At 36.9% G+C, this 15,417-nt stretch overlaps 1 protein-coding gene and 1 non-coding gene across 4 annotated transcripts in view; one reads left to right on the top strand and one right to left on the bottom strand.

The window, feature by feature from the left end:
- The window catches only part of CCAR1 (cell division cycle and apoptosis regulator 1), a 52,318-nt gene that overhangs the window by 2,282 nt on the left and 34,619 nt on the right, over positions 1 to 15,417 (bottom strand). For all 3 annotated transcript variants that reach the window (XM_037130553.2, XM_037130554.2, XM_053663948.1), the window contains exons 17-22: positions 11,584 to 11,775; positions 7,768 to 8,007; positions 7,061 to 7,172; positions 1,558 to 1,640; positions 1,077 to 1,223; positions 87 to 207 (exon numbers count right to left, since the gene is read on the bottom strand). In XM_037130553.2, the coding sequence (XP_036986448.1) occupies positions 87 to 207; positions 1,077 to 1,223; positions 1,558 to 1,640; positions 7,061 to 7,172; positions 7,768 to 8,007; positions 11,584 to 11,775 (895 nt within the window). The remainder of the gene's footprint in view (positions 1 to 86; positions 208 to 1,076; positions 1,224 to 1,557; positions 1,641 to 7,060; positions 7,173 to 7,767; positions 8,008 to 11,583; positions 11,776 to 15,417) is intronic.
- On the top strand, positions 15,216 to 15,324 carry LOC119038218 (U6 spliceosomal RNA). The gene has a single exon (XR_005080379.2). It is a non-coding gene; the product is annotated as a U6 spliceosomal RNA (small nuclear RNA).

Here is a 15,417-nt window from a genome sequence, read left to right as displayed (position 1 = left end):
TAATATAAAACATACCATACTTTATTTTTCTTTAATGGATAACACAATTATATAATGACACATTTTAAAAAACAATACACTCAAACCTAGCATGTCTTCTTGTAGTGCTTCAGACTCCTCATGGTTTTCTTCATCTTTTGAGGTATCTGTTAATTTCCGGTAAAAGCAAGATTCACGGAGTACTACTTTATTAAGAAGCTTCTTTACCTGTTATACAAGTTAACCAAATTTTAAAAATGAAAATAAGTTTTTAACTCTGTTAGAAGAAAAACTATATTCTAATTTTCACATATAATAAACATCAATGGCATCTGTATTCACAGGTATGCACTCCTATAGGCTCAATTAGAGAGCACTTAACCTTTAAACTGTCTTCCCTATAAATCTAAAGTCCCAATTATCATCTGAAACAACTTTTGTTGAAAAAAATCTAACAATGATATAAACACTACAACAAAGTAGATGTCCAAAGACGTTTATTACAGCATAGTTTACAATTCTAAAAAATGGAAAACCAGCCAGCAACGGGGACTAGTTAATGCATTTATGATGCATATATACCATGTAATACTAAGTAGTCAGAAAAATAATAAAGTGGGTCACTGTTTTCAGGGTAAAATACCCCTGACAGATTGTTAAATGAAAAAAGTGGGCCCTGGCTGGTACAGTACAGTGCACTGAGAGCAGGTCTGTGAATCAAATAGTTGCTGGTTCCATTCCCAGTCAGGGCACATGCCTGGGTTGCAGGCATGCCCCAGCGTGGGGCACGTGAGAGGCAACCACACACTGATGTTTCTCTTTCTCCTTCCCTTCCCCTCTCTCTAAAAATAAATAAATATATTTAAAATATATATTTTAAAAAGTTGTCTACCAATATGCATCGAATGATTTCATTCATACTGAATGGGAACCAGAGAGAGGGAACTTTTCAACCTTTTTACTTTACACATTTCAGAAGTTTGACTATATTCTTATTATATTTAGTACATATATACTATATTGCTTTCATATTTCAAAAAGTAGAGATTAAGAAAGTACGTAAAAATAATTTTCATTTTAAATATTCACAAGATTACCTGAGCCCGAGAAAGATGTAGTCCAAGAGTATAAAGTATTTCTTCCAAATCCTTTTCAAGAAGGTAACCACAATGGCTTTGATCAAAATAAACAAATGCCATTAACAGATCCCTGTTAATTGTGATCATCTGAGTCTTTTCTTTTTCCTAAACAAAATGTAGAAGATATAGTATATATTTTACCCCTGAAAAGTGAGAAATTGAGACTGTGTCCATGTAATAGCAAAAACTGGAAAACGCCTCTACCTCACCTTAGTTCAAATAAGTTGATCTGGTTTATGTGTATGGGAGAAAGGAATAAGACATACTGATTATCTGACATAACCACAAATATCAAAATATCGGAATTTTGCTCTGAGTGGTAATATAAGGGTACACAAGGACCAATAAACTTGATGACTGTGTTATGCTTAATAAGAAGTCTGGATTATGCAAGAAATAGAATGATCACATTATAAAGAATACAGTGAACAATAAATACCTTATCTTTAGAGGGCCTCTCCTTGCAGTACCTGTTGATATCTCTTTTGTCATCTCGTTTGTTTATTTCTTCTTCATCCCGATCTATAAAAGAATAATAGCAGCCGCAAAAAAACTCATTAATACAGATTTTCAACTACAACAGAAACCAAAAATACTTTTCTATTACTGATCAGTTTCAAAACACATTAGTGAAAGGGGTAGTGAACACACAATACACTATATAGACAGCTCTGGTTGGTGCGGCTCACTGAACTGAGTGCAGGCCTGTGAACCAAAATGTCTCCAGTTCAACTCCCAGTCAGGGCATACACCTGGCGGCACACTAGAGGCAACCACACATTAACATTTCTCTCCCTCTTTCTTCTTCCCTTCCCCTCTCTAAAAATAAAATATACATATATACATACATACATACATACACACATATATTATAGAATTGTACCCCTGAAACCTATCATTTTATTAGCCAATGTCACCCCAATAAGCTCAATTTAAAAAGACATTAGCAATGAATATATGAATAAAAAATAGATTTTGTAAGAAACAATTATAAAGAATAAAAAGAAGAACTTTATAAAGAGACTGATGGGAAAGAAAAAAACTGATTTTATTGACCCAAATAGAAAAACTTAATTCTATAAATATCTGGATGACACAGTTCAAAACATGAATACATAAAATTGAAAAATATTATACAAATTTAAATAAGACAAAGGATATTTTCTAAAAGCTAAAAACAGTCAACACAGTAAAACTGACTAAAAATAAAATATTGCAAGAAAATATTACATACAAGAAAGATATTGAGATGTTCTTAAGATAATGAAGGCCTAACAGTGTTATTAACATCCACATATTCCAGATGTACTAATACTAACATAAGATTCCCTGATAAAAGGTGAAAACTTGGATAAATTTTTCTAAAAAAAAGAAAAGAAAAAAATAAGGTGATTCTCTACTGTGGAAGACATGACTTGAAATCTGTACTCTAGTAAACAGTCTTAATAAAATTCAAATACCAAAAAGCATACTGGAGCAGTTGAAGTCATGACCGTAACTTCTGTTTTACTAAAGATTTTACTTATTTATTTCTAGAGAGAGGGGAAGGAGAAAGAGAGGGAGAGAAACATTGATGTGAGAAACACCTACTGGCTACCCTCCACATGTGCCCCAAAGTGGAATCCAGCTGGCAACCCCCCTGCTTTGAGGGACAGCACCTGACCAACTGAGCCACACCAGTCAAGGCATGACACTAACTTTATTTTCTAGATGAGAATACCATCTTTTGTTATTCATTAAAAAAATATAATCCAACTTGTGCAAAATTCAAAATATACAAGAAGCTACTAGAAAATAGTAAACTTTCTCTTCCCTATCTCTAGGTTGTGCAGTTCTCCAAGACCTCAGCCATCACCTTCATTGTCAAGCACCTTTACCAGCTTGTTAGAGAATATTAAAGAAATAGTCTGCTAAGGGTTGAAATGTAGCCCCTAAAGCTGGTATGTTGAAGTCCTAACCCCCAATACCTCTGAGTGTTACCTTATTAGAAGGGGTCTATACAGAGGCAATCAAGTTAAAAACAGGTCATTAGGATGAACTCTAATCCAATGACTGGTGTTATTATTATTATTTTTGGTCCTCATCTGAGGACATATGACTAGTATCTTTATAGAAAGAGGAACTTTGGACACAGAGATGCCCCCTACAAACCAAGGAGAGCTTCCTGGGACAGATTTTCTTCATAGTCCTCAGAAAGAACCAACTTCAGTGACTCCTTGATCTCAGACCTCAGACTTTTTTAGCCAACAGAGCTGAGACAATAAATATCTATTAAGCCACCCAGTATGAGGTACTTTATACAGAAGACCCAATAAACTAATACATCATTCTTTCATGAACCATATTTTTAAAATATATTTATTGATTATGCCATTACAGTTGTTCTATTTCCCCCTTCATTCCCTTCCACCCTGCACACCCCTCCCCCACTATCCCCCTTTCATTTATGTTGTGTCACAAGTTCTTTAGATTCTATATTTCCCATACTATTCTTGTCCTCCCCCGTCTATTTTCTACCTACCATCTATGCTTATTCTCTGTATCTTCTCCCCCCTTCTCCTCCTCCTGCACCCCTGTTGCTAACTCTCCATGTGATCTTCATTTCTGTGGTTCTGCTCCTGACCTAGCTGTCCTCTTAGTTTGCTTTTGTTTTAGGTGTGGTTCTTAATAACTGAGTTTGCTGTCCTTTCACTGTTCATCTTTTTTATCTTCTTTTTCTTAGATAAGTCCCTTTAACCTTTCACATAATAAGGGCTTGGTGATGATGAACTTCTTGAATTTGATCTTATCTGAGAAGCACTTTATCTGTCCTTCCATTCTAAATGAAAGCTTTGCTGGATAGACCAATCTTGGATGTTGGTCTTTGGATTTCATGACTTGGAATACGTCTTTCCAGCCTCTTTCTTGCCTGGAAGGTCTCTTTTGAGAACTCAGCTGACAGTCTGATGGGAACTCCTTTGTAGGTGACTATCCCCTTATCTCTGGCTGTTTCTAGGATTTTCTCCTTCATTTTAATCTTGGCTAATGTAATGATGATGTGCCTTGGTGTGTTCCTTCTTGGGTCCAACTTCTTTGGGACTGACTCTCTGAGCTTCCTGGATTTCCTGGAAGTCTATTGCCTTTGCCAGAACGGGGAAGTTCTCCTTTATTATTTGTTCAAGTAAGTTTTCCACTTGTCGCTCTTCCTCTTCCCCTTCTGGTACCCCTAAATTTGGATGTTGGAGCATTTAAAGATGTCCTGAAGGTTCTTAAGCCTCTCCTCATTTTTTTGAATTCTTGTTCCTTCATCCTCTTCTGTTTGGTCATTTTTTTCTTCCTTCGGGTCCACTCCCTTGATTTGAGTCCCAGTTTCCTTTCCATTACTATTGGTTTCCTGTGAATTTCCTTTCATTTCAATTAGTTTAGCCTTCACCTGTTCCTTTAATTTGTGACTAAAATCAACCAGTTCTGTGAGCATCCTGATCACCAGTGTTTTGAACTGTGCATCTGATAGGTTGGCTGTTTGTTGGTCGCTTAGAATTACTGGCTCTGGGGCTTTGAGTTGTTTGTGAGGCCATAATATTTTGGTCTGTTTGCGCCTGTTACATATGAGGGGCAGAGCCTCAGGTGTTCACCAGGGTGGGACAACCCAGGTCGCTAGTCTGTGACCCTGTATGTGGGGGCGGGGTCAGAGAGGTATAATAGCGGTCCCCTCTGCTGCTTCCCGAAAGCCGCTGGGGCTTCCGTGGTTTGTCTCACTGCTTGCTCCTTCGCCTGGTTTATCTGCAAGTAAATGTGTGACCCCGGTCAGGCAGCCACCTTGTGCCCTCACTGGATCTGCCCATTGCCACCCCATGTCTGGGATCTGCCAACCGCTGCCTGCGTGCCTGGGTCCGTCTGGCCGATTTTTCCTGTGTGACCCCCACTCCGCCAGCTGCTGGCTCCGCCCCTCTTACCGGTCTGGCTGAACGGTTCGTTGTTGTTGGACTTCCGTTCAGCTGAATTTTCTGTGTTTTGGTTGCATTTTTGTTACTAAAACTTTGTTGTCTTTAAACTTGGTTGTACGAGGAGGCACAGTGGTTCTACCTACGCCTCTATCTTGGCCGAAAGTCTCATGAACCATATTTAAAAACTAAATAGCCTTTAGCAGTTAGTGCTCTGTTGAAAAATTTTCAAGAGGAATTTTGCACCAAAAGAGCAGAGAACAAGTTTGTTGATAAAATATATAAGGAGAGAGAGTAAACACCAGAGGTTAAATAGTCCTTAAAATGTTACAAAGATATTCATAAATAGCCCTAACTGTGTGGTTCAGTGGATTGAACACCAGCCTGTGAACCAAAGGGTCGCAAGTTCAATTCCAGTGAGAGCACATGCCTGGGTTGTGGGCCAGGCCCCCAGGGGGCGCAGGTGAGGGGCAACCACACATTGATGTTTCTCTCCCTCCTTTCCCCCTGTCTACAAATGAATAAAATTTTAAAGAGAAAAAGATATTCATAAATATTTCACACTATTATTTCCTTTCTGAACATCCACAAAATACATAAACAGCTAAGAAAATTTGTGGTGAAACATGCATAATTTTTTTTAACCCAAGTCTCCCAAATTTATTTGGCTCCAACACGCTTTATTAAGCTTAATACCTGTTAATATCATGGGACACTGTGGGAAAGACTGCTTTAGGTAAGATGTTGTATTTGAACAGTAACAATACAGAGAAAACTTTATATTAAAGACACTATACATGTTAAAACATGCATGAACCTTGATAACATTATGCTAAGAGAAAAGAAGCCAGTTACAAAAAAAAAAAAAAATCACATTCTATGATTCTATTTAACATCTAGAATTAAAGAGAAAACCTAGGGCTGAAGATTGTGGAGAAATGGGAGTGACTATTAATGAACAGGGGGTTTCTTTTTGAAGTAATGAAAAAGTTGTAAAGCTAATTATGGTGATAGTTGTATAATTGTGTGAGTATTAAAAATCACTAAGTTGTAAATTTTTAAGTGGGTGTATTGTATGGTATGTAAATTTTATCTCAATACAGTTTTTATTTATAAAAGGAAATAGGCAAATATAAACCTGGATTATAGTGATGGTTTCACAATTCTATAGTTACTAAAAATCATTGTTATATAGTTAAAATGGGTGAGTTTTGTGGTATGTATTGGCAATGTCAAACTGTTATTAACCAACCCTTCCCCTCTCAAAAAAAAAAAAAAAAAAAAAAGCAGTGCCCTGGCCAGGCAGGTAGTTGGTTGGAACAGTATCATGTAAACCCAGAGGTCCCAGGTTCAATTCTTGGTTAGGGCACATGCCAGGGTTGCAGGTTTAGTCCTCAGTCCAGTGCAGTCAAGAGGCAACCCATCAGTATTTCTTTCTCATAACAATGTGTGTATATATATATCTGCCCCACTCCCTCCCTTTCCAAAACAATAAGCATGTATGTCCTTGGGTGAATATAAAAAACTAATATATTCTATGAAACAAGAGACCTTATTTATGACACATTTTAAGCGCCATGTTCAGGAAAATTTGTTTCCTCAAGTTGAAACGTTAATTATATCTGGACATATCATAATCAAATATACATGTCTTGCCCTAGATGGTGTAGCTCAGTGGATTGCGCTTGTGCCTGCGAACCAAAGGGTCACCGGTTTGTTTCCCAGTCAGGGCACATGCCTGGGCTGCAGGCCCAGTCCCCAGTGAGGGGCACGTGAGAGGCAACCACACATTGCTGTTTCCCTCCCTTCCCCTCTGTCTAAAAATAAATAAACAAAATCTTAAAAAAAAAAAAACCCCAAAACAAGTCTTGATTTTCTCATCTAAAAATAAACTGCTTTAATATAAACTGATTTTTTCAATAAAGCATAGTGTTTCTACTGTAAAAAATTAAAAAGTAATAGACTCAATGAAAAAGTCACCAAATAAAAAAAGTAAAGTAAATAAAATTTGAACCATACCATCATCTTCATCCTCAGCTTCTTCTGCTTCCATTGGATCATATTCATCTTGATTATTATCTTCTTCAGTTTCATCATCATCTTTAGAATCATCTTTCCTTTTATCTTCTTTCTGTAATTTAAAATACCTTAAAATTGCCCTGGCTGGTGTAGCTCAGTGGACTGAGCACAGGCCTGCAACCCAGAGGATCACGGTTCGATTCCCAGTCAGGGCACATGCCTGGGTTGCAGGCCAGTTCCCAGCAGGGGACACATGAGAGGCAACCATATACTGATGTTTCTCCCCCTCTCTCCTTCCCTTCCCCTCTAAAGATAAATAAATAAAATATTTAAAAATAAATAAATAACCTTAAAATTAGTAAGACCTTTCACCAAATACTGAATTAGCCCCTCCACCCAAATTTTAAAGCCACTAAATTTACTAGAAATAGAATCAAATGATAAATTTCTTATAATAATACATGTTTTAAGGATAAATTGCCATTTGCAATATATGTAAATCAAACCGTCAGGCTGTGAGGCTTAAACAAAAAGAATAAAGTACTATAAAACTAGTTACAGATGTTTAAATAGGCTGAATTCAAAGACTTAAATTTCTAATACACTACAACCTTTTATTTCGCTTTATGTTTCACTGTTCTGATGGAATTCATCATCATTTGTTATACTCCAAAATTTAGACTAATTGAAAACTTCTGATTACAGACCTTCCTTTCATCTCTATCTTCTTTTTTATCTTTGTCATCGCCTGATTTTCTCAGTTTGGGCTTTGGCTCATCAACTTCATCATCTCTTTCTTCTTTTTTATCTTTTCTCTCATCTTTTTTGCTTTTCTTTTCCTTTTCTTTTTTGTCCTCTTTCTCAGGAAGAGATAATAGTGATTTGTATATTCTGACACCAAAATCTCTTTGAAGCATTTCATTGAAAAGTTCTGCAAACAATGAAACCTATAAAAAGACAGATAACTTTAACAGAAATATTGAAAAAGACCCAGAAGTAACTTATCAAACAACTCTCAATACAAGAATTCTTACTACCTTATACAAGTAATCTTCATCACAAATGTGCTTTATTCATTGACTCAACAAGTTTTCATGAAATGCCTCCTGCGCCCCAGTGACTGTTCTAGGTATTGGGGGGTATAGTGGGAAGAAAACACAAAATCCCAACTCACCCGAACTAACAGTATAGTGGGGAAAAGTATGGAATGATCAAATCAACATCAAATTATAAGAAAACAAGTAGGATGAAAGCATAGGGTCTAAGAAGACTGTAACCAGAGAAGGCATCTCTGATCAGGTGACATTTTGAAAACTGACTTGAAATTGGTAGGAGAATGCCATATATAGTTACTAGAAGAGAATACCAGGCAGGGGGAAACCAATTCGAAATTCTGAATAGGTGATAGGATTAGGAGTAAGAACTACAAAATGTAGTTCCAGAATAGCCATGAGGATGTCAAATAAAGTGGATGCCATAGGAAGTGGGATAGCCAGAGAACTTATACCATGACCCATGGACATGAACAATGGTGAGGGGACTGCCTGAGGAAGTAGGGGTGCTGGGTGGCAAAAGGGGAAAAATTGGGATGACTGTAATAGCATAATCAATAAAATGTAATTAAAAAAAAAACAATCAGGAAACAAGATGACCTGCCCCCCAAAAAAATTCTGAGTAGGAACCATGTATTACTACTATTTGAGGACCTACATGTAATGACCTTTAACATACTCATGAACTTAAAATTATACACTAAATTTCCTATGTAAGTATCTCTAAGGCTGTTCCAATATATTTCATTTCAAATGTTAAATATGTAATCTTTGTCAGTCTCTTCAGTATATGTGGTAAAACACATTAATCAGACTATTTACCTGATCATAAAGGATAATACAATATATTCAAATAACTGATCTATTTTTCATTTAATTCATGATGTTGTTATACATTTTAATTTAAAAACCTCTATTATCAGTAGAATGACTATTAAAGATGTTGAAAATTACACTTTCTCTTAACCATTAATGTAAACTAATCAAAAATCTCCCTTTGGGAGTAAGTAAATAGCAAGAGGTGCCCTCGCTGATGTGACTCAGTAGAAGGTTACCGGTTCGATTCCCGGTCAGGGCACATGCCTGGGTTGCGGGACATGTCCCCACACTTGGGGACGTGTGAGAGGCGACCAATCAATGCATATCTCTTCTTTCCCTCTCTTTCTCCTCCCCCCCTCTCAGAAAATAAATAAATATTAATAAATAAGTAGCCCTGGCTGGTGTAGCTCAGTGGATTGAGCTCGGGCCTGCAAACCAAAGGATCGCAGTTTGATTCCCAGTCAGGGCACATGCCTGGGTTGCAGGCCAGTTCCCAGCAGGGGACGCACAAGAGGCAACTATACATTGATACTTCTCTCCCTCTCTCCTCCTCTTCCCCTCTAAAGATAAATAAAATCTTTTAAAATTTTTAAAAAATAAGTAAATAAATAGCAAGAGGCATATATGTTCCTTAGAGTTTTCTATTACCTAGAAATAAAAAACAATAATTAAAATGTGTTAGAACAGAAACCTAAAACAGTAACTAGAAGAGCAGAATTAATTCTTCATAGCTTTTCACCTCCAAGCATTCAAAGGAATATATACATTTATCATTAATATTAAGCCAGCGTAAGATTTTTTATTTTAATGATATATTCCTCTGAATTCTGCATTCTAATGACTGGTTAAAAGGAAACTAAGGAGTTTAGAAACTAACCATATGTTAGATGGGGAGAAAAAACATAAAAGGATCATTTTGTTAGCACAGAGCTGTTTCACAAATTGCTTTGTTTCCATCAGAGTAGCATTAATTTGAGACCCTCTTACAGCACTGGTTGGACATATAGTATATAGTTTAAAAGCAATAGATAATACAAAAGACTTTTTTCCTTATTTCTTGAGTGACTACAACATGGTAGGCACTACTGTGAGTTAAATATATGGCAACTAGTGATAAAAATAAAATCATAAAGTAGGTAATGTTTAAGGATACTGGCTTATTGGAATCATTAATATATCAAAAGTAATAAACATTTTAATATCTATAATTTTATATCAAGACCAACATGCATGCATTTTGTGTTTTTTAACTGCCTCCATAATCCTCTTTAAGGGGAGACCAAAAAAAAAAAAAAAAAAACCCATATTAGAAGTATCTTCTGAAGGTTGGGCCCCTTGTAGCACAGGCTTCCCCTGCTAGGTGAGTATTCAGGAAAACTGACATCAGTATCAGTGTTCCAGCTGGTGTTGTTGTGAGAGGCTGCATTTCCCTTCAGTGAATTGTTTTTGAAGACTGTTTCAACACATTGGCCCATTTCATGATGGGTAACTTACAAGCACACCTGCCCACACCATGCTGAGTGTTAAGCAGTTTTTGACCAGAAACACTATGATCCCAGTGCCTCCATCCTCCCTATTCACTGTATCTAACTCCAAACAACATTTTTTTTTTGTTTGCTTGGATGAAAAAAGTCCTCGAAGGGAAGCATTTTGCCAGTATGGAAGAGGTGAAACAAACAAAAAAATGGCAGAAGCACTAAAAGGCATCAAAATCAATGAGTTCAAAAATTGTTTTGAGCTGCGGAGAAAACGTCCTGATACATGTACTGCATCAAATAGAGTACTTTGATAACGTTTAAACATGTAATACATACATAATGTTTTATAAACAAATTCCATTTTATTTTGCCCTCCCCCTGGTATATGTGTATAAATATCTCTAGTCTAAGCACTTTACTTCATTTTCATCTTACTCTTTGGTGGACAATGACCTCCTGAGTCAAATAAGTATGACTGATTTTCCAATATAATTTATAAACCAAAACAATGTGAGATGTTGGTAAAATACAATAATTGAACACGATTATAATTTTGTACCAGATATTATATAATTAATATTTTGGGATACTTTACATTGTTTTATTAAAAATAAAGCAATCACTTATTTAGGGCTAAAAATCTTCAACTGTTTTTAAAGATTACTTTAAGCTGTATGTTGTACAGCAGCTCTAAAATAATGGTACAAAGAAACAAATTCATGTTGAAAGATCAACATCAATTACTTTATCTTACATATTAATCATAAGTTAAATTTTCAATCCCATTAGTTGGTATTTTAATTCTACAGTAATTAATAAAGCATTACCTCATTTCTAAGACAGGCAATTAGACTTATGTATCCCATATCTCCTGATATCCTGGTGAAAGAATACACTGCTACCTATGAAGCAGTATTAGGAAGAAAAAATTAAACCTGAACCTAAGACTATGATCCAACTATCAATTAATAGGAAATATAGAGTCCAGAGGAGCATTTAAACCATACCATAGGAATGCAATTAGCAAAAGTGAGTCTGTCAAAAAATCATGTTTTCCTCCCCAAATAATAAACTACAAGGAAAAATTTAAAAAACAGAAGCAGTGAAACAAGGCCCTCGAATTACCCAAATTGCATGGGCCTTATATGGATTGCAATTTAAATTTAAGCAGTACCTCAAATGAATGTTCTTTATTATCTTCTAATCTGTAGTCCAAAAGTACACTCAAAGACATAATGCTACAATCAAACTTTCCACTTTTTGCAGCCCAATTTGGATGTACAATAATGGCTGGTTCGTCAGGCAAAATATATCTTCTTTCACGACGCTGACGTTCCATTTCCTCTTGACGTTTTCTTTCTTCTTCCTACATATTTGAAATTTTAAGTAAAAGTTAAATTTCCATGTACAATATGTACGTACAGTTGACCTTTGAACAACATGGTTTGAACTGTGCAGATCCACCCATATATAATTTTTTAAATAAATACCTGTAATGTTTTTGATCTGTGGGGCTAGGAGTCTGCAAATATGGAGGGTCAACTGTATGCACTGATTTTATTTAGTAGGAGACTTGAGTATCCATGGTTTTTAGTGTCCACAGCGGTTCCTGAAACTAAGCAATCCCCTCCAGATAGTGAAAGTAGCAAGTTTTTGGAGAGTCAAAAGTTGTACACACCCTGGCTGGTGTGGCTCAGTGGACTGAACACCAGATTGGAAACCAAAGGGTCACTAGTTCAATTCCCAATCAGGGCACATGCCTGGGTCACAGACTAGGTCCCCATTCGAAGGTGTGCAAGGGACAACCATACATTAATACTGCCCGCCTGCCCTCCCTCCCGCCTATAAATACATACATACATACATAAAGTGGTTTTTTTTTGGGGGGGGGGTTACGTTAAATCTTTTCATTTAGTAGACGGTGCTTTAAAAAAAGTTGTGCACATATTTTTTAAAAAGATTTTATTTATTATTTTTAGACACAGGAAAATGAAGGGAGAGAGGAAGAGAAACATCACAGGGTGGTTGCCTCTTGCATGCCCCCCACTGGGGGCCTAGTCTGTAACCCAGGCATGTGCCCTGACTGGGAAATGACCCCGTGACCCTTTGGTTCACAGGCCAGAGCCACACCAGCCAAGGCTATATGCAGATTTTTGACTAAGCAGGGGTTGGCACCCCCAGCCTATCTTTGCTCAAAGGTCAACTGTAATCAAATGTATACCATGTAAAGAAAAAAGTTTCCTGATTCCATTACCAACAATTAGGGCTGAAAAGGGAAGAAAAATTCAAATTCACTAAAGAGGATAGGTTTATTTGAATTCTCTTTGGATATCCCAGAATAAGAAACTGCTTCTAAAGGGAGGTTGGGGGAATACCTGTATTAACATTACATACATCAGGAGAATCAGGAAAAATACTGGTGTTAGCAGAGTTCCTGGATCTTCCTGAATCTCCACATTAAAAAGAGACAGAATAATCTAGATACTCAAACCAAAATCCATGCACACTGACAGGAAACCAAGGTAATAAGGTATCTCCATACACCCCAATGTACAAGTGGGTGGGAAAAAGCCGTTAAGAACCGAAAGATCTATGTGGTACCAGTGTCTGTGTGTGGGAAAGCAGAAGGAAGTAATGGAGTTGTCCCATGGATCTAAGGACAGGAAAACCACAAAACAGTCAAAAGGAAAGAAACACGGTCAATGGGCATTTACTGGAAAGTGCAGCAGGTCAATTAGGACAGCAGCTGAAACTAGGCAAGACTTCTAACAACAGTGACAACGAGGAGTTCATCTTGAAATCTGAGGTGGTCTACATCATTCTAGCCCTATGAATTTGCAAAGCCGATTTACCAGGGCATCCTTCTAGCACAGGGTTCCACAATGACTGGCATCAGAATCAATAATGAGCAGAAGAGGGACATGGAGACATGGAAAAAGGAAGTCCACATAAAAGTGAGAGAGGGTAATAGAGAAATTTCAGAAAGCCACCATATTTTTTTGACATTCCATTATTTTTTGACAGAACAAGAAAACAACAGAACATAGAGCTCTTTGAAGTTATACAAGCTATCTGAAGCAAACCCCTTATGATAAAATTTTAAGCAAACTAAATTCACATAGATATGAGCAATAGGAAAGTATTGAGATCAACATTAAGAAACAAGAAATGCTAGCCCTGGCTGGTGTAGCTCAGTGGATTGAGCGCGGGCCTGCGAACCAGACAATCCCGGTTCGATTCCCAGTCAGGGCACATGCCTGGGTTGCAGGCTGGTTCCCTGCAGGCCAGTTCCCAGCAGGGGATGCACGAAAGGCAACCGTACATTGATGTTTCTCTCCCTCTCTCCTTCCCTTCCCCTCTAAAGATAAATAAATAAAACCTTAAAAAAAAAAAAAAGAAACAAGAAATGGAAAGAACAAGAATTTAAAAAGTGAAAAACAAGGTGACAGCATTCAAGAGTTTCAGAAATTTAAGATTAAAACTAGAAGGGATACAAAAGCAAATAAACTCAAGAAATAATGACTTAAGAGAATAGAAAAGGGAACTTGCTTTTTCACAGCGGTATTATTTACAATAGCCGAGAGGTGAAAACAACCAATGTCTATCAACAGATGAATAAATAAGCAAATGTGGTGTATACATACAATGGAATATTCATCCTTAAAAAGAAATGAAGTTCTGATACATGCTACAACATGGCTGAATCCTGATAACATTACATTAAGTGAGAGAAGCCAGGCACAAAAAGATACCTACTATACAATTCCACTTACATGAAGTATCAAATTCAGAGACAGAGTATCAGGATAGAGGTTACCAGCGGATGGGGGAGAAGGGTTGGAAAGTTATTACTATATGGTATAACGGTAATTTTGATTCATGTATATTTTAATACAAAAAGAAAAGTTTGTTCAAGAGAAACTTCCTGAAAAAATCAGAAATTACGTATTGAAAGACCACACAATGCACCTGAAGTTGTTAATCCAAAATGGCCAATATTAAAACACATTTCTAATAAAATTTTGTACATCTGGGCAAAATAGCAAGTGACAGTATCAGAAAGTAAACTGCATTATCATCACTTTTGGACAGCAAAACTTGCTCAGGAAAGATGTAACATATTTAAGATAGTCAAGAAAAATAAATGTGAACCAAAGATTTTATATTTGCAAAACTGATTTTCAAGCATAAAGGGTATAGTCCAACTGTTGTCAACATACAGAAACTTAAATATGGCTACCATGAGCTCTGAGCAATCTACTGGAGATGAGCTTCAGAGAGAATGACAAAAGAACTAGTGCCGAGCATCAGATATTTAGCTTGTATGACCGAGATAAGAGGATTAAAAGATGGTTTAGTATGCATTACTACATGCTTGGACAATGTAGTTATAGCACAAAATAAACACAATACGGAAGCCCTGGCTGGTGTGGCTCAGTGGACTGAGCACCAGATAGGGAACCACAGGGTCACTGGTTTGATTCCCAGTCAGAGCACATGCCTGGGTTGCAGGGGCCAAGTTCTCAGTACGGGGCGTGTGAGAGGCAGTCACACATTGATGTTTCTCTCCCTCTCTTTCTCCCTCCCTTCCCCTCTCTAATACAAAAATATTTTTAAACTAACTTCAAATTGCCCCCCCCCCACTTTGCCCAACCACTGGTGAAAAGGGGGATAATTTGAGTTTCACTAAAAAAAAGAAATGCAAAGACCTGAAATCCTTTCAAATAAAGGTATTAGAAAAACAAACATGTAACCACTGAAGATGCCAGGGAACCTAATTTCATTATCTTGAAAACCAGATAAATGTTGCTTACTTCATTTAGCAGCACATACACTAAAATTAGAATGATACAGAGATTAGCATGGTCCCTGAACAAGGAGCGAAAAAAAAATCAAACACTGACTCTGCCTTCTATAGTAGGCCCTTTGTACCCACAGGTTTCTCATCTCCAGATTCAAAGGACTGTGAATCAAAAATATTTAAGGAGCCCAGCCCAGGCAACTCAGT

Source organism: Artibeus jamaicensis, unplaced genomic scaffold, assembly GCF_021234435.1.
Source record: "Artibeus jamaicensis isolate MK-2021 breed Jamaican fruit bat unplaced genomic scaffold, CSHL_Jam_final contig_332, whole genome shotgun sequence".
NCBI classification, from domain to species: domain Eukaryota; kingdom Metazoa; phylum Chordata; class Mammalia; order Chiroptera; family Phyllostomidae; genus Artibeus; species Artibeus jamaicensis.
Note: the sequence above shows the minus strand (reverse complement) of the source record. Positions and strands in the feature narration are given on the sequence as shown.